At 36.9% G+C, this 19483-nt stretch overlaps 1 protein-coding gene across 1 annotated transcript in view; it reads right to left on the bottom strand.

Moving 5' to 3' along the window:
* Window positions 1-2367: 2367 nt before the first annotated feature.
* LOC103776709 (inactive N-acetylated-alpha-linked acidic dipeptidase-like protein 2) overlaps window positions 2368-19483 on the bottom strand; it is a 70270-nt gene continuing 53154 nt past the window's right edge. Inside the window, exons 3-4 of the mRNA XM_008944231.1 lie at window positions 3883-4002; window positions 2368-2421 (exon numbers count right to left, since the gene is read on the bottom strand). Of these exons, the coding sequence (XP_008942479.1) occupies window positions 2368-2421; window positions 3883-4002 (174 nt within the window). The remainder of the gene's footprint in view (window positions 2422-3882; window positions 4003-19483) is intronic.

Consider the following 19483-nt stretch of genomic DNA (forward strand, 5'->3'; position numbering starts at 1 on the left):
AAATTAATTTTGTAATAGACTAGAGTCTTACTCCCTTACTAATCTTAACAGTACCATATCAATGGCAAAACCTCTTTCTAAACTTCCACTCTAACATAAATGTTAATATAGTCTCCTTTTTTAGCTATTTTTCTTATCACAGCAATGTAAGCTCTACCTCTTTCTGTTTCCCCAGATGCCACGCTCTTTTGATACTTTACCATGCTATAAAGGTAGAGTCCACGTTCATCCTTTTTATATGTATAACTTAGGTTGCTGTAGTAACATATTCTTTATTTGGAATGGTCCAGCTTAAGGAAATCGAGATGTGTGTCTGTGTTGCTCTGCCAGTGCTGTAGGAATTGTGCCCACTGCCATAGCTGCTGCCCCTCTTGCCATCAACAGATATTCTGTTCTGTTTCAGTGGAACAGAAATACAACACTCCAAATAAAATCTGAAAACCATATTCATTTACAAAATAACATAGGGTCAGATTTCTACAAATCTTGTTCTCATAAAGCAGCTTAAATTTATGAACCTTATCAAATTTAATCAGAATTACTCACATTAAGGATTCAACTGCATATTCTAACAGCTCATTAACTTCAGGATTTTCTGCATACACCAAATTCCATCTACATTCCATTTCCAAGTTACTCTGAGCTCTGAACCCTGTCTGCTCTTTTCAGTGTGTCTGAAAACATCAGAGATGGGCCCATTCTGAAAGACTGGAAGTCAAAGCTCCAAATTGTTTTCAACCTTGATCCTCCCTCAAATTTTTTACTCTATCCAATCTCCATAAAATACCAAACTAAACCTCTACAGCAAAAAATATTGTCAGTAATACAATTATTTTCCCAAATATTCACATTTCCATCACTGGGGCTCATTTCTATAAATTATCCCCTCGTACATCAAGCTGTTTTCTATTGGTACATAGTTCTTTTCCTTTATGTGATATAAGGAATAGAGAAATGTTCAGTTTTCATGGTGAGTTTTCTACCAGAAGCAGTTAATTATTTCCTTCAGTCTTTTTCCAATGTATTCAATATGGAGAGAAAGAGCAGCCATGATTAGAAAAAAGAAGTAACACCAAAGGGAGAAATAGGAACCCCACAAGGAAAGGAACATGTTATGATGGCAGTAAAAAAGAGTAGCAAAAAGCATACCCATGCAAGGGAAAATGCAAAGCTGAAAAATAGAGAAGCGATTAGAAACTTTATTATGAAGATGAAACCTCAGTGCAGAATTAGTGGTCATGGTAGTGTTGGGTTGATGGTTGGACTTGATGATCCTAGAGGTCTTTTCCAACCTTAATTATTCTATGATCTACAGAAATAAGACCCAAACCCAGAGTGAGATATTTGTATAATATGAAACAATAATAATAAGAAACTTAAGAACATTAAAATGTGAAAAATACAAGTTAAATACAGAAATTAGAAAGAACATCAGTAAATATATATACATATATAAGTGTGTGTGTGACAGCTCTGTTATGAACCAGCATTCCGTTTCAATGCGATGTTAAACCAAGCACGTGGAAGAGAGAGAGAAGGCAAATACAGGCAGAGGGAAATATCTGCTGAAACCAAAACAAGAGACTCAGTTAGTACAGAAACATTAACATTAGGGAGGAAAAAGATACAAAAAAAGTGGATTCAGTAGTGAGACACTGGGCCCATTCAAACCAATACAGGACTTGCTATTAAAGGCAAGCTTTCTCTTTCACTTCAAATACTTCTTATGAAGGAAAAATCTGTTTCTGGTATCTTCCTGCATATTTTCTCATACTTTTAATAGCTTGCAATTATTTCATAGCCAAGGATAGACAATTTATATCCTAAAACCCCCACAGTTCATAGCCTCAAAAAAAAGAAATAAATAAAGGGCGAACTTCCCACCTGCTTGAACAGAACACAAAAAGTAGGTTTGGAGAGTTGGATCTTTGTCTCAGATCTCAAGTGTGCATCCAAAGTCAGTCTCCTGGATCAGACCACACACTTGGTTCATACTATGTAACAGACTCTGAACATGCAAAATGGATTATTTTGGAAGAGCAGATGGGCACCAGAAGTGTGGCTAGTGCAACTCAGCCACCCATGAGCATTTATTTTGTGGGACCAGACTGCAGCCAACCCAAACTAGAAGTTCCTGAGGTGTGACCTGTCCTCAGCACAGGAAATTGTCTTTCCCTTCAGGCTGCACTGTTTGCTAATTTAGATATAGGAAGTGCTTACAGGAACACAAATTAAATTGGTATAAAGCCCTTCTCACAGACACTTTAGACAGTGTTACTACAGCAAACTTTGCACCTTTATCAAATTCCTACTTTATGAGCCCAAATTGCTCTTTCATTGTTTTTGTCAGTTAGCAGTGAAACGCACTCAAAGATCTATTGATGGAAATGATGCACAGTAGCCAAGTTCCAACAATGATAACTGACCTTTCACAGGCATAATTACACTGCATCTAAATAATTCAAATAAACAGCTAAAGCTACTCAGTTGAAAATGGCATTTTTAGTGAGACAAATATTATTCCTATAGAAAAAACCATTAAGTGGTTATTTTCTGAACCTATGTTGTGGTCCCAATCGTGCTTTCTGTGGCCGACAGAATAGATCTCGATTCTCTTAATTATAAGATCTGGCGTTACTGTTCTTTTATAATTGCTTTTGTGAATTGGGAATGAATTGTTTAAATATTTATTGGGCCAGTGTTTTTTTCTGAAAGACAAAACAGCATTTTTGTTCCTAAAATATTTGTAATAGAAGGCAGTTACTTGACATTTCAAGTTTAAATGTGATTATATGTTGAGTCTGTTATGTCTAGTGTACAAGGGGACTAGTGAGCTCCATCTCTGCGCTCTCTGCAGCGCTGGAGTTGGAGGAGAAAGCACAGACACACAATACCCATGTACACCACCCCCCTCCCTACACATAGCTGCAACCAAAGAAGGAAGGAGGGAGTGGAAGAAAAACATGGTTCTTGTTCCAAACTGGTGGTAACCCATCCACAGACCAGTAAATCCTAGTGATTTTACAGGAGTGACTGGCCATTAATGGCAAGGGCAACAAATGCCTATCTGTGTATCTGTGGGTAGTCTGCTTACACGTTTTAGTACAGAAGTAAATGCTCTTTCTCAGCTCACAGTCCCTTTCTTCCCTCTAAGGTGGTAAGGACAGCAGAAAGCACCAAGAAAGCAAAGGCACCTTCTTCACAAAGCAAGGCTGTATCATGTTATGATGAAAACAGGTTACGATGTCATTTCCTAAACAAAACCATAAAAAATAATGTTACTCCTCCTACAGTGTATGCTATTGGTTATCAGCTCACCATCTTAGTGCTGGCTGGAGCTCACCCACAGTGAGGCCCAAAGAGCTGGGCTTTAGACACAGCCCAGTGGGACTGGGATGACCTGCAGAAGCCTGAGGTCGGGCAAGCAACCAGTGTGCTTTCTCTCCCCTCACATCACTCTCAAACTGCAGCCAGCGGGCCAAGGACTACATACAATGATGCAGAAAACAAAGGTTTCAGCACAGTGGTTTAGGCACATTTTTGGCACACACAGATTCAAGTACTTCTGAACACCTCAGTTGCCTTTTTGTTTCCCCTCGTGATTTATTGTATCTTTCAGGGATTTCTTTATTTGCCAAAAGGCTTATAAGTACATCCTAAGAAAATATGGCGTACTGCTGAGGCACTGTAAGAGACGCAGCAAAATAAATAACTGTAATGTATAAAAGGCATTGCAGATCAAAGTGGCTACTATTAAGGAAGAACCTGAATTCCAGTAAATCCTGACATACTGGCATAGAATGGGAAGTTCTTGTTTTGGTATTTTGAAACTGAAAAAACAAAGAAACAATTCAGCTAAAGCACAACAAGCATTTGACTGACCTTATAAAGCAAAGGTGATTGTCCTAGCTTCAAAAGTGCAATTTTTTTGGTCACGTTTGTAATGGCCTGAATCCGGATCAAGTCTTCCACAGTGCCATACTGTACATCAACAAGTTCTGCCTGCAAAGAGAAAACAGAGTTCAGGCCACACCTACAACCACACTGCTCCTTCCACAGAAACAGAGTTGTTTGCACAAGTCCAAGCATCTGAGCAGAGTTCTGCAATTGCTTTACCCCCGCTTCCTAATCAGGAATACCTTTCATAACAAAGAGCTTGAAAATTCAATCTGATAGATAAATTTATATCCTTGCAGTTTTCATTCACAGTTCCTCAGCTGTGATGATAACTTTTATTTTCTCCTACTGGTTCTAATAAGCAGTGCTGATTCTGATGAGAATTTCCCCTCGTTAGCTACAGGAATGTATTTAAAGCCATGTAAGGGATTTTAAGTCACCTCTGTTGATTTTCTTAAAAGGAATCAAAGTCTTTTAAATCTTTTATCAGAAGATAACTGAATGATTATACAGGCCACTTACAAAAATATACAGATAACACATATTCTACCAGTATATAGTTTTATTATGTGGTTTCCTATGATTCCTGAGGAGCCTACCTTAACTGTTATTTTCTTGTATTCTGTGGGTTATCTAAGCATTATACTCAAGATAACCACAGTAATAAGTCTATACATCACTCTGACACAAAAATATGTATTAATAGAAATGTTTACAAGTTAGAGTCACTTACAAATAAATTAAAAGTGTTTAGATCTTCTGCTCTTCAGTTAGGCTGTTCCATGAATATGTAGTAAAGGTCTAAGTTATTAAACGTCAAGCATTGGTGTGATGGAAAAATACTCCAAAACATTTTTTTTCAGGGATTTTGTTTTTATATACATATAAAATTTAAGAATGGCCAAGGGCATTTTTCTCACAGATTTATAGCAATAAATTCTGGTGAAGACCAAGTATGAGGATAATCAGTCTTGGCCATTATTATTGTAGAATGCTATGAATCTCTCAAGACAACATTAAGGACATTCTGGAATCTCTAAATCCCTACACAACATTCACATAAAACATAAATACAAGAACACACAAGAATATTACATAAGTGTTTAAAAATTAAATTAATGGAGCAGTACAAGATGAAGAAGTTTCTCATTCAGTTCAGTTTTGGAAATTTAAGTATGGATTCACTGCCAAAGGCAACAGTTCAGATTCTGGGCAACTCCACACAAACCGTTTAAATTCTAACAGCAGCTGCTCTGGACATGCAGGATGCGTGAAATTTTACTAGATTCCTGAACATGGGTATTTTAGGAAAGTATTTACCCTGCTACAATTGTATCTGAATATTTTATCTGAGTTTGCACCTCAATGTTTAATTCATAAAACAAAAAAGGTTCCTGTCTTCTTAAACTTTCAAGTTAACAAGATCCTAAACCTATAACATGTCATCAGCACTACATAAATGAAGTATTTAGAAAGGTCAGCCCAAGTTACAAAACACTTCTGTAACAGGAAAACATCTGATTTAACACCAGATACTGAAATGTAGGAACAGAAAATCTTGCACTTCATACAGTTTCTTCTGAACTATGTAGGGGTTTAAATATCTAAAGAACTTGAAAAGTGTTTTGTAAGAAAATTCAAATGGTGACTACAGGCTGAAATCCAATATAAGTTCTTCCTCTGTGACCATCATATTTGAAAAGTATGATAAAACCAAGGGCAGAAGTTTTTATGCTACTGGGACCTGTTATATATTTTACCTAACCTGATGCTTTTGGTTATAAAGAGTTTACCTCAAATGACACAGGGGCACTTCCTTGAAGTTCACGCATTTTTTTCCTGATTCTGTGGATCTCAGCTTTATTTTGAATTATACCTACAGATGTGTCAATAGATACACTTCAGCATAATAATTAGCCTCAAAAGTCTTCTGGCTTGAGAGGTTTTATCTAGGCTGATTTCTGGGGAGACCTCTAATCTAATTCCTTTGGACCAAATGCCTTTCTCACTTCCCCTCAAGCAAACTGAAAATCAAAGCTTTCATCATCCCTGAGAGAAACAACACTGAAATTTCCTGAGGCAAAATCAATACGCAAAGATATAACATAATGAATTATCAAACCATTTTCTTCTCCAGTATGTAGAAGATCTGTGTGAAATTGTGATCCCTGCCCATCTACATTCATGTGTTGCTTCTCTTCACATCAGTTTTGCTAGCTGCTCCTCCAGGGTGCTATCCACCACTCTGTAAACAACAAAACTACATGTTTGCACAATTATTAATGTGTTTAGCAACTGCCCTTGGATGTTCTTAGCTAATTTATGGATGCAAACTGCATCGTCAAGAACTGCTCACTGGTCTTTCCCAGGCAACGTACAAGCTCAACAAGAGCAGGCTGAAAAAAAGGCCTTACAAAAGCACAGCTCATTTTTTAATTATGTGAGAACCAGAACTCAACTCCCTGCTGCCCCAAAACACTCTGCAAACCATGTTCTTTGATCCAAATGTTACAAGTAAGCTCCAATGCCAAAGCTATTAAATACATTCACACACTGAGAGTACACAGAAGTAGTCATGACATAATGGAAAAGCAGCTGGGTATAACACAACAAAGAGTTACATGTGCTTTCATTATGCATCTTCCACATGAAGGATATGTCAAAGCTCAATACATTAGAAGCCTTTCTTTTGCACCTGCCTGAAAATAAGTATGACCTAAGCCTCTTGTTACGGTCCAACCTTAGGGATACTTGCATGCTTAGATTTCACTGCAACTCTGAAGTGGTTCACTTCTCATCACAAAGCTTTGACCCTTCATTTTACCTTTTTGAGAACTGTGTGTAAAAATACTGCACGTCTAACAAAGTAAGTTGTCATGTCCAGGGCACATCACATATAGCCTAGCAGCTGGAGGACTGCACAGCTCATCTCATAGCCAACTCCCATCAAATGACAAAAAAAAGAGAATAAAATCTTCTTGTGTAAACCTACACGTGGCTCATCCTCTCCCAAATGGAGTCAATAACCCACTGAAGGAGTTCAGAATGAAGTCATAACATTTTGGCAGTATAGTCCAGAAATTAATATGTAAATATTAAATTAAAACAATAGTTTAAAAAAATATTCATACCTTTTCCTTTCTTCTACACTTCAATACTTTAGTTAAAATTTTTAATAAAAAGTTAACTATTTTGCATTACTTAACAATAACATCTCATCAAATACAGTACAGCAACACTAGCTATTTTATTTAATACCCTGGTGCTCAACTAACTGGATTGTTTACTTCTAGCATAAAAAATATTGAAAAAATATAACTTTTAAAATAATGTTAAAGAATCCTATTGAATCCAAAGAGTGCTACCATCTCAATCATCCATTGTGAAATTAACAGTCTATTTATGTTGCATGAAGACTTGTTTTAGTCACAACATCCCATACAGTACAAAAAAAAAAAAAAAAGGATTAATTTTTTCTATTCTTTTTCCTTTTTTAGAAATGCTTACAAGATTACATAATCCTCTTTTTACACATTCCAGATTTATAAAAACAAAATACTCCACCCCCAACTACCCATATTTGATAAACTGCTTTCCTTCAGTGGGCTAATTCTGTTCAAAAACAAAAGAGAACTCATCCTTTTATCGGGTGCTGAAAAAGAGCACTTGTGTACTTGGTTTAGATATGCAAGGGTAAATCCGCTTACCCTAAAACTGGGAAACTGCTAAAGAATGAGTCATTTTATCCATTTGAATTAGGCACTTACTCTTTGAATTGTTTCATGCTATGCTGTTTGAAAGATATGACTATTTAGGAACAAATTGCAATGTGCAATATGGAATTCAGTAGTATTCCCCCATGCATGAAATGAAGTAGAGGTAGGTAATAAAACAAACATTTTTAGATAAAGTAATTATTTTATGTTACACTTATTATTAGTTTCTAAGTCCCAAGATGATGTTCAATGAGTTGTAAGCATTCTATCTTAAAAACTATGATAAAATGCCTCCAAAAGAGTAAAGATAAGCACTCTAAAATGCCACAAGACAGACAAGAATCTTCTCTCAATTTCTTCTACTTATCTCAAAAATGCATTAGAATACAGCATACTTCATCCAATCATGGACGAAAAAGAGTAAGACAGGTCTTGGAAAGGAGAAGTATGAATAACTGCATGAAGCAGGTGGCAGCTGGGGTCTTGAGGATGCTGGATGCTATTTTAAAACTTTGCTTTATTTGCAGATGCTGAGACTATTAGAAAAAAAAAAAAGGATAAGTTAAATAGGTCAAAAATAATAATGGAAATATGTTTGTCATATCACATTGTTATCATTCAGTTCACTTAAAAAAGTGAAAAAAAAAAATAGTAACAGTATTATACATCTGCATCCAGGACACGGTCTGAGAGGCTGATTGTGGCTGATTTGCCAGGGGCACACAAGACGGGAAAAAGATTAAGGGGAAAACCCACAGAAGAAAAAAAATACTCAAAGCCATTATACCCAGAAAGTGATGCTTCTTACAACCACCAAAATGAAGATGGAGTCATTGCATACAGGAAGATAGCTCTGAAGTGCATCTGCTCTGGCTACCAAGGCTGGGAATCACAGGGTAGAAAAGCACTACACTTCAGTAAACAGCATTACTATTTTCTTAAAAGAATACGTTAAGCTCAGTACTGAGCAATCTCAAAGAATTCTTATCTGAAAGGTATAAACTTACGCAGAAAACAAAAGTAGCATAAAAAATGGCTGTGGTAAAAAAACTTCACTACTTAATGTTGTCTGTTGTTAGTGCTACAGTTCCATAACCTCAAAATATACTTTGTCAAATACCAGTCTGTTGACTCACATGAATGAATAGCTTCTACACAGTCTATTTGGGAGGTCAGCATTGTAGAGGCTAAAGTGGTTAGGCGCTGGAACAGGCTGCCCAGGGAGGTGGTGGAGTCGTCATCCCTGGAGGTGTTCAAAATATGAGTAGATAGCACTTGAGGCTATGGTCTAGTGGATAGGGAAATGCTGGGAGAAAGGTCAGACTTGAAGATCCTAGAGGTCCTTTCCAACCACAGTGATTCTATTATTCTACTTAGCTCGTGGTTTTCAAATTTTCTTCTATGATTCTAAGCTACAGCTATGAAAATCACTGATAGTCAGTAGCACAGTCAAGCTCAGATGCCTGCCAGTTCTGACATACTCACCAGAAGATTTTCAGAAATGGCTGATGTAAAGAAACTCCAAATACTGAAGAAAACTAAATATTAAATGCCATGCACACGATATATTTAGTATTGCTTATTCCTCAGAATTAAGACAATTTCTCCAAAAGTCATTTATGTAATTCTAGAAGTACCAACACCTCAGTTCTCTGACTATTCAAGGCCTACTACATCTCCCTCTTTAATTCAGGTCAATGCTCTTTATTTGCCCTTCAACACTGAGCTACTATTTTCACGTGGTTCACAAAACAAAGGTAACACATATCCAATGCATGATCAATCACAATTAAATAACCTTCAACTAGTCATCCTGCCTAAAGTAAAAACTCTAAAATATATTTGCAAATTGTATCTGAGAAAACAGCAGTATGCAATCAGGACAGGAGGATAACTTTAATTAAACACTGCACTATATTATTTGCACAGCTCTGAAATTGAGGCTGAAGGCAGCATTCAGCAGAGCATAAAAGTAAACCCAGGCTGGCTGTAGATCAAAGCTGGACATCAACAAATGTGAAGAAAGCTGCAAACATAAAACCAGCTCTTTAAAATGAGCAAAAAGGAAGAAAGAAAAAGGGAGATAACAGAGCTGTGCCCAAGTATGCCAAATCATTTGTTGGTGTAAACTCTGCTATGCTTTCTGAGAAGCTGCTACTCCCATTTCAGCCAAAGGCATCCCTCCAGTAATCAGGCAACCACAGCTGTCTCCTCATGATTGCTACCACCCAAGCCTCCTTTGTTGTCCAAAATAGCAAGCTTGAGACAAAATAAACAGCCATACCCATCTTTTATATACTTACAGTAGTTCTACAGACATGTGAATATTCAAAGTTATCTTTCAAACGTTGTCCTTCACTTGGTTCTAGGCAAAAAGAGGGACAGAGAGAGACCTTCTGTGTTTGGGGGTTTGGTGGCTTGCACCTGTTGGCTGGCTAGGTTTAAATGAAGTGTTGATGGTTGAACTGAGACAGTACCGCACAGTAGCGACACTCGGTATGAGCAGAATCTGCCAGGCTGTACCTCTGTGGTTAGGGCTCACTGAAGCCAAGAGCAAGTGCATTTTTTCAGTTTCATTGTTCATTTTCAAGTGCATTTTTACAGTTTCGTTTTCTGTTTTACTTTACTAGGTTCATGATTATCAGAAGAGGAAAACATGTGAGGAAAGCATGACTAAGCGTATAATTTACTAAGATTAAGACAAGCCATACACAAGACAAACAAATCAGGAAAAAAAATTGAGGCAGAATTTGAGAGTGATTTTTAAGAGGAGAGTGCTCAGTGGTTTTTTCATATCAAAGAATAGTTTCTTACAGAGCTGATTTTGCTATAAAAGAGACGTTATTTTCTTTAGAACACGGTTTTCATCCATACTCTATTGTTTACGATAATTTCAAAATAACACTATCTCTAAAATCCCCCGGTAAGCTTTCCACTCTCCATCATCTTTATGAGAACTTTGATATAAAGCCTCAAAATCCAAGCACACCCTCTTCTTGTAGCTAATATTACAGTGTTTTGGGTATCCTATGAAAACTGGCCGTTCCTAAACCATCTGGGAAATCTCACAGACAAATCTGGGGTAATTACACAGAAATGCCTCTGTGATATCCTGTGAATGACTGTATTTGAAAGCAAATTCCTCTACCTTCTTGGCCAAATTTGGACACGACTTACACAGACTCTATTTGTAGCAGCACAGGATTCCCCATCCTTGGCTTTTTTATGTCATTAGAAAACTGGAATAAGAAAAATAATCTTATGCCTTGAAAAATAATAACCTGATGCATTTCTATGCAACTGTGTGAAGCAAGCCAAAAAGATTATTTGTTCAATTTGAATTTGAACAAGCTTCCTGAGCCCACCAGAATCAGTCATTACATATCTGGATTAACTAAAGCTGATTTTGGTCCATTGCAAAACTAAGATGCACCTGACCAACAATATCTGGGCAGATTTGTATCACAAAACTTCAGTATTGTTCCTCTCAGCAAGATGTGTGTGTGTAGTCACTAAATAACTAGCCGGTCATAATTTTTTTATCTGCGAGTGCTCCTCTTCAAACAGATTCATGACATTTTTATTTCGTGGTTGTGTAGCACCTTATTCTAAAAGTTTTCTTTTTCCACTTCAGTACTGCTACTCATACAAACAAAATTGCAGAGTAATTCAGCATGACTGACAGTGTCAGCTTACAGTCAAATAGGATTCTTTATGTCTAGTTTTTATCATATAAAATTGCACACATTACAATAACATCTAAAACTAATGTATACCAAAATAAGAAGAAAAAAAAATCTCTTAACCTCAGTTTGGCCTTGCAGACTGAATTCTGACCCAGTCACATTTCACACACTCCCTCTTTCTCCTCATCCTATCTGCCCAGCCAGCATAGCTCCATTCCAGGCAGGGCTCTACTGAAGCTTCTCCTACAGGCTGCTTTTGCTGTCCCAGTACCTTTTTTAGAAAAACACTGGGGTTTAACTTGTTTGCTTGCTTGCTTTTTACAGCTTATAGCAGAGTATTTTTACTACCAACTCCCAGGGAGACTGAATTAAGATTGAAGCCATTTTATAGCCTACAGAAAAGAACCTCTTCTAAGTTTTGTGGTTACAGAGTCTCAGATAAATCTGAGCTGATGTAGCTCTGTTCCCTGTTGATGATGCTCATCCTGTAGACCCCATCCTCTATCTCTATTTTCAACGTTATTTTTCCTTCTTTAAATTTATTCATGCTTCTTCCCTAGTCCTCTGTCCCAAATCACATTCCTCAAGTTTCCCTTTAGCAGAAGGCAAAAATACTTGAATATAACTTAATTCATGATATCCAGCAAGATATTCAAACAACTTTTTTTTTTTCATATTTTCTAATTAGACTTAAATGCAAACCTTTTTCAAGCACTCTGAAATTAAAAATCTTATTTTCAGTTATAGTAAAATGACATTTATTTAAAAATCTCTAAGAATGTTGCTTTAGTTATAAAAAAATTGAAGGACGTGGTATCATTTGATGATATTGAAGGACATGATACCATTTGATGCCTAAAACCCTATCAGAAAGGTTATTATTTCAAACTTTCATTACAGCCGTGCTGATTACTTGTAAGCTCACCACTGACAAAATTTTAAATCCAAACTATTGTTTCTTATAAGTGTTTAGTACTCTTTACGTCCCCACTTTTATAAGAGTTAACTGCAAAGATATTTAGTAGCATTAGTCCCTAAAGTATAAAGTCACATTGATCATACTTTCCTAAGGAGAAACGGTAATCTGTATTTGCCAGCCTACTTGGTTTAGCTTATTTGGGGGTAATTATTCATGCAAATATACACTTACAAATTACACAGACTAAGGATAAACTAAACAAAATGGAATTGTTCAGCTGTGATATGACATCTTGAAATACAAATCATAAGCTACACAAGTACACAGTAAATTATAACGGTGTGATTTAAACCTGGCTTTAAAATTTTCAAGAAAATGGGCTGATGTCATAATCCAGTCCCATTCTGTCAGAACTCAGCCAGTTCTCTAAGCCGGACTGCATCGAGGTGGAGGTTTTATTGGCTGCTCTCTAACATGAAGAATGAAAGCAAAACATCCGGAGGCTGTAAACTGTGCTCCTTCAATGGCCTTTTTTAAATATATGGAATAGAAACCAGGGATGGTGTAGTAGCTACAACCATGAAGTCTTTAGAGAAGATGCTTGCACTTCACAGCAGGTGCCTGCAAGTGCTTTCTATACAAAGAGGCTCTGCAGGCTGCAGCAGAAACCTCCAGCTGGACAGCTGTTGTAGGGAAGGGTCCATCTTGGCCGGGCAGGAGAGGCTGCCAAATGGTACCAGGCACACTCCCCTCTGCCTGCTCATGCACTCAATGTCAAAAACAGTGCAACGTGACTTTGCACCTACACATCTAAAGAAGGAAACTACTCTCCTCTCTGAAATGATGGGTAATAAGAACAGTGTCCCATGACTGCAAACACTATCGAAGACAGAATGTGTGTACCAACTGCAGTGAAACGTCACATGGAAGTGCTTTTGAATCCAAGTAAAATACTTAATTCTACAATACATTTCATATTTTAATTTCTAGAAAGTAGTGTTTTAACTTTGTTCAATTGTTTCACTTTTAGAGTAAGTCAGGCTGAGTCAAAACAAAAATGTCTAGAAAGCAGCCTTACAACTTTCAGGTTTCCAATTTTTGCCCTGATTCAGAACACATTTTGAAACAGCAAAATTTTCATAGGTGATAAGCCCATTTCCCAATCAACTCTCATACACAGTGTACTGAAATACAGAGGCTAGCTATATTTCTATGCACCCCTGCTATATAAACACATAAAACATATGTTGTTGTTACTGCAAATACATAGATACATAAAGATAAAACAGACATCTGCCTCACAGATGCAGGCAGTCCTGTGTGTACAAGAGGAGGTCATCCACTGCATCAAGAGAATGCTTGAACTTTCCGAAACATCAATGAGAACTCTATTTTCCTGAGTATAATAAATGTTATTTCACAGAGTACTTACAGCCCTTGCCTGGTCAAACATCACACACTTGAACATAATCAGAGAGATGCCCAACCACATAGAGCTGTAAACACAAATCTGAGCATTAAAGCAGCATTTTATCAATCCTGGAGAGGCAAACACACAATTTTGAAAAGGAAAATGACATCTTTTCTATCTCATGTGAATTTTCCTGTTTTGAGTAGCTACACAAATGTACAGGCCTCTAAATTATTGTGGAAAAATATGTTCTAAAACTGCAAACACGTTCAGATGCCAGAAAAGGACTCTGATGAAAACAGGGAGTATACTTGAGTGATGGATAAATTCAAGTGGCCCAAATGACTGACCAAAAAAATTATATTCCATGACAAATATAAAGATGGTCATATGTGAGAACAGCACAGCTTTACGTGATTACATAAGTATATATTTCCATTTTTCCCTCACCTAATGCTTTGGAAAGCTGACATCTTACAAGAGACATGTGTGTGGTTCAGGTATCATACATAATAAAACTGTACTAAGAAGAAAACCAAGTCGTTCTTTGGTTTTGTTTTTGTTTCTTCCCAGGCTTTCAAATTTCTTTTTAAAAATGCACTCAATATTTTTGAATTACCATTTGGCTATTAAATGTGATACTGTCTTCTGTATTGCTTAGTCAGCTAAAGGCTTTTACATGGCACCACCACTTACCTTTTCTTTCAGAAACGGCTAACCTTAATTTTAAAAATGTTTTGGTTTTATTAACAGGATCAAGGATTAAATGGAAGTTCAGGATAGGCCCTCACCATGTATCCTTGCTATAGTCTAATTAGTACCTCACCTTTGCCCAAGTCTTTCCAAATGTTAGGTCAAAGGTTTCCCTGAACTGTGCCAAATTTCACACAGACATTTTGAGCATTCATCTCCATTAAGTGTTGGCAGAAAAAAACATGGAGAAACTGTGAACTTTGTTGGTCCTCTCAGTAGGGATGGAAAATCCTGGAGAAAAGGGGAAATTACAGGCAAAAGAAAGAAAGAAATTGTTTCTTTTTAGGAAAGGGCTGAGTAAACCATTCACCTTGTACAGTGGCATCCTGTTAAACTACATCTCAAAAGAGAAGACAGAAAAATGTTCACACGATCTAAAAAATATGGGAAAGTCTGGAGAGATTCTGGAATCTGAACAATTAGATGGGATGAAGAAGTAATCTCACCTGACATCACATTTATTTCAGTCAGAGCAATTCTACAGGCATTAAACTGTCTGAAACAGAGAACTGAACTGAAAGAGTCAGTCTTACCCACCAGAGCCTAACACTGTCCATACTGACACAATTTCTCATTCTAGATTTTTAGTTTGTGGCACTGCATGATTGTAATATTTTCTTTTAGACTTAGGGCATAAGAGAGTTCCACAGGTAAAAGGCCAAAATGGATGAAGACATGTAAACATTTCTGGAATAAAAGTTTTGGTTAGAACGATGCAGTAATTCTTTTGCCAGTCATGTAATTTCTTGCTTTTGACAGTACTTCCATCCTCTAAATACCCCTCAAGTAAAGATTGTGCATGGCAATTATTGACCTGTAGTAGGAGGAACATCTCTCCTGGATGACAATGCAGCAGGAGCTTTCTTGCATATTTAAGCACCTTTGCTCTCTAGTAGCTGAAGCCATTGTCAGACCTCTTCTATCCTTACTCACCTCTGTCTGCCCCTTGCAGACATGAGTGTGAAGCAGTGAATCTCATAGGAGACAAGACTAACTCTGTATGGTAACATAACTCAGTGGAAAGAAGATAAATTCCTTGAGGCACCTTCTTTCTCACACACACCTACTCCTGGGCCCGTCACAAGCTGGTGATTGATTAGTCACCTTCTCTTTCAAGCGCAGAGCACAGTAACATAAGATATGAGAATAGAACTGATAAATCTCACAATTAATTCGCATTAAGGCCTTCCTAATGAACGAGAAAAACACTAACTAATATTCATTACATGAAGTGTTAGACATGACATTTATTTGTATTTAGCGGAGGAGACAGCATATCAAAAAAGATAGCAATGCCTAGTTGTAGGAAGAAAAAGGAAGACCACAGTATTTTCAGCATTCTTTAGTTAGAGCTCATTTTTTTATCATCTCTAAGGGGCTACCTTCCTCCTGGGATTGTAACTGGTGGACACAGTCAGAAGTGCTGTATTTCCAATGAGCTTAAAAGTGAAATTCTGCACAAAAGCTATTTCTCAGGACATTTTAGTCCAGCCAGTGAACAGGTTCTGGCATTTTGACAGCTTACATGCCCACCCAATGCCCTTCTGCCATTTGCACACAGATTCCAAACTTCAATTTGCCTACAGTTAGCATCTGGGTCTTTTTTGTTTGTTTGTTTATTATTCTTTTCTACATTTTTAAGAATTCAGTTCTATATTTTTTTCAAGCAGCTGTTTCACTGCACATTTTTTCATCTTGCTCTGAAAGGCTTTCAAAAGACATTTGCTTCAAAGAGTTTTCTCTGACAGAGGTCTTCTTCACTTTTTGGTCTTTCTTACTGTGAAGGCTCTGTGTCCAGGTTTATAGCATTCTTCAAAGCAGTCTCTCGAGAGGTACATCCTTTGCTGCTTTAAACCAAAATTCTTCAACAAAGAAGCCACACAAGCCACTAAAATCTGTCCTCACCAGATTATATATATAATGGCAGCCTTATCCTCGACTAGTTCAGATCACATTTAAAACCTGTTCTATCTGCTTTTTCATTATTTTTTAAGGACTGATTTCCACTCTTTCGAAGTGGTCATCTTAGAAGATTATATTTGAACTTCATATTACCACATCCTAACAGATAGGAAATCTTTAGACTTGCTTTGGAATCTCAATGCTACTTTCATTTCAAAATATTAAAAAGACTTACAAAAAAGAAAAAAAGTCCTGTAGAAAATCATTCAAGGAGGTGATATTATTACAGATAGAAAAAAAAATCAATTTTTACGATTTTGATAAAATGTTGTCCAATACTGTCTGTAAAAGTTATACCAGTAGATACAGATAACTCCGAAGATAAAACACATTGCTAAGGCTTCAAATAATAAAATTTATCATGCTGCATCGAAGATTAAAATAGTCACTCCTGCTTCTTTCCAGCTGCCAGCTCTAAATCACAACGGACACCACCATTATTAGGACTTTTTCCTCTATTTTCAAAAACAATCAAGCGCAGTATGTCAGAAAAGTGGTTTGTTCTCTTTGTTTAAATTTATCTTAATACAGTGTCATGGTTACAGGGGCTGGGACCGGTGTATTCTTATGTGGGTAGAACCAAAACTGTATATTCTATACTCTCTATGTCAGTGCTCATGGGCTGTTAAGAAAATCCTGGGTACCAGCTGCCCAGGACAGACCTCACACCCCAGGCTATAACAGATAAGGAAAGAAGTTCAAGGTCAGGGGAGATGTTAACACCTTTCCCACCCAGCAGGAGTCCTCCTCCCTGTTAATGGGCCCATCCATGCCTCGCCCCATGACTCATACAGAGCTCCCCCCAGGAGCTATTTCTGTTTAATGGACCATCAAGGACCCACTGCATGACTCATAGACTGATACCAACCCATTGTGAGATGCTCCACCCAGGGGGAGGAGCCAAGTGCTCCCACCTGGATATAAACTGGGGTTCAGTACAGCACGGGGGGCCTTACCCACTGGATTTCCAGAGGACAAGAGCTACCAGATCTTTTCTACGAGACCACTGTTTCTTCTTGACTGCTACCACCACCCTAACTACAGAGTATCAGGTTGTATTCTGACTCTGTTTGTGGTTTTCCTTTGTATTATTGCTTTTATTTTTTTTTTCTTATTAAATTGTATTTCTGACTTGGAGTCTCTCACTGGTTTGTTTTCAAACCATTACATACAGTTATTCTAAAACATATTTTTATGGATGACTGATTGATGCCTGGGACTATTCAGGTCAGAATCTTATGACCAGGCTCCCGGGTATAGGATGCACAGCCATTGCAAGCTATAATTTGCCTCCAACTACAGATACTTTAGTATTGCTAGTATCCTTATAAAATTTTAAGATTTGCTTCTCCTCAAAAATAAACTAAAAAATTGAGAAAAAGCAATAGTTTAATCCATGTTGTATTTTACAATCACTTATCACTATCACAATGCTGAGTAGGATTTTAATCACTTCTTTATCATTTACACATGAAACTACTTTTTTAAAAAACAATGAAGTTATGTAAGTAGTTTTAGGGACAATTGAGTATTATATAAATATGGAAATGTTTTATTATTGTTCACATTATAACAGGTGTAGTTGGTTCTCATGTTTTCCTATCCTAGCATTTTTTAAAATACTGATAGTATTTGCTTTATAGTCTCTGTTGGAGGAAAATTTTGCTTTTGTTTTTAGTGTAAGCAAGGTCCCTTCGAGGAATTCACATAACTCCAAAACACTGGAGAAATATAAAAGAAAAAGATCCCTGAAACCCAAACCAAACAGTTCAAGCAGAAGCAGCTTTTTACTGGGAATTCCTCCTCTGAGGAGGATATTGCCTTTCCAAACTTACACAGAACACATGTACATTGTTGATAGGTTCACATTCATGAAGAAGATGTAAAAAAAATTACAGGGAGCCGATAAGACACGACTACCAAAGTAAAATGTGACTTGGCAGAAGGATTTCTCCTTGACTTGAAACACCTTTGTATTCAGGACCATAAAACATGGACATGAAAGCAGAGTAACTGGGTAGATATTAATCCAGGTATCTACTGAATTGTACAGGTAATTGCAACTTGCTGGGTCTTAATTATGAATAGGCTAATTGATAAGAAACATATTTCTTGGAGATCAGTCCATTTACAGATGTTACTTCCACTTGCATTCTCTCACAGTGACTACTAACAGACAAAACACAATTCTTCTTAAAAGAATATAATTCCCATTGATTTCAATAGGAATTTTACTTGCACCAAAACCTTAATAAAGCACCAAATCCATTTCGTAAGTCCTCAGTGTTTGCACCCTCTAGTTTTTAGCAAGTAATTGGAATATAAATAATATTTATAGTTTGACATTGCTCCCTCTCACACACTGTACAGAGCACTGAAAAATGCCTTTAGCTGATCGTGTGCAGTGGTGTGGAAGTGTTCATTGTACTGTTATATCTGCAGAGATCAAGACACCCTCAACCTTTGGCTTTTTTGCATATGAACCCTCTCATTCATTATTAATAACATTATTGCTAATAAAATATTTGTGGTGACATTGTAGTAAAACATTAGTACAGCATTGACTTGCAATTATAAACCAGCAAAAGGCTTTGCAGCAGGAGTCATCTGCATCTTTGAAACCCTGCCCTTCGGTGATACAGAAAATCTTGCAGTAATATTAACTGGGCTTTTGTGCATGAGGAACTACTATTATTTTTAGGGAACTGTACAACTTTATTTATGAATGGTATGTGATATATGCCAGAAAACTGACAGGATGTTCTGCAGGACATCTCTTCGATGATTGTTTTTGCAGCCCTTGACTGAAATTTTAACTTATATAACCTTCACACTGCATTTCACAGCTTTCTATATGTAATTATAATGGAGTGGCAGCTATGCTGTACTTAATGTTGAATGTTGTTTTCTGTTGAAAGGTCAAGTCTATTCTAAAATCCATATTCTTAGTGAGATTGTCTTTAAAATTCGCTGTGCTTACTTGGTATGCAAAGCAGTGATCTAAATTATGATTATCTGTGGAAGAGGTTTCTCAGAAACTCTTCTATAAATAAAAGACAAATAAAGCTCCTCTAAAATGTCTGTATGATACAAAAAAAATTGCATAATTCTTATTTGTGCGTATGTGTTATTCAGCCCA

This window comes from Merops nubicus, unplaced genomic scaffold, assembly GCF_000691845.1.
Source record: "Merops nubicus isolate BGI_N331 unplaced genomic scaffold, ASM69184v1 scaffold2987, whole genome shotgun sequence".
Lineage (NCBI taxonomy): Eukaryota > Metazoa > Chordata > Aves > Coraciiformes > Meropidae > Merops > Merops nubicus.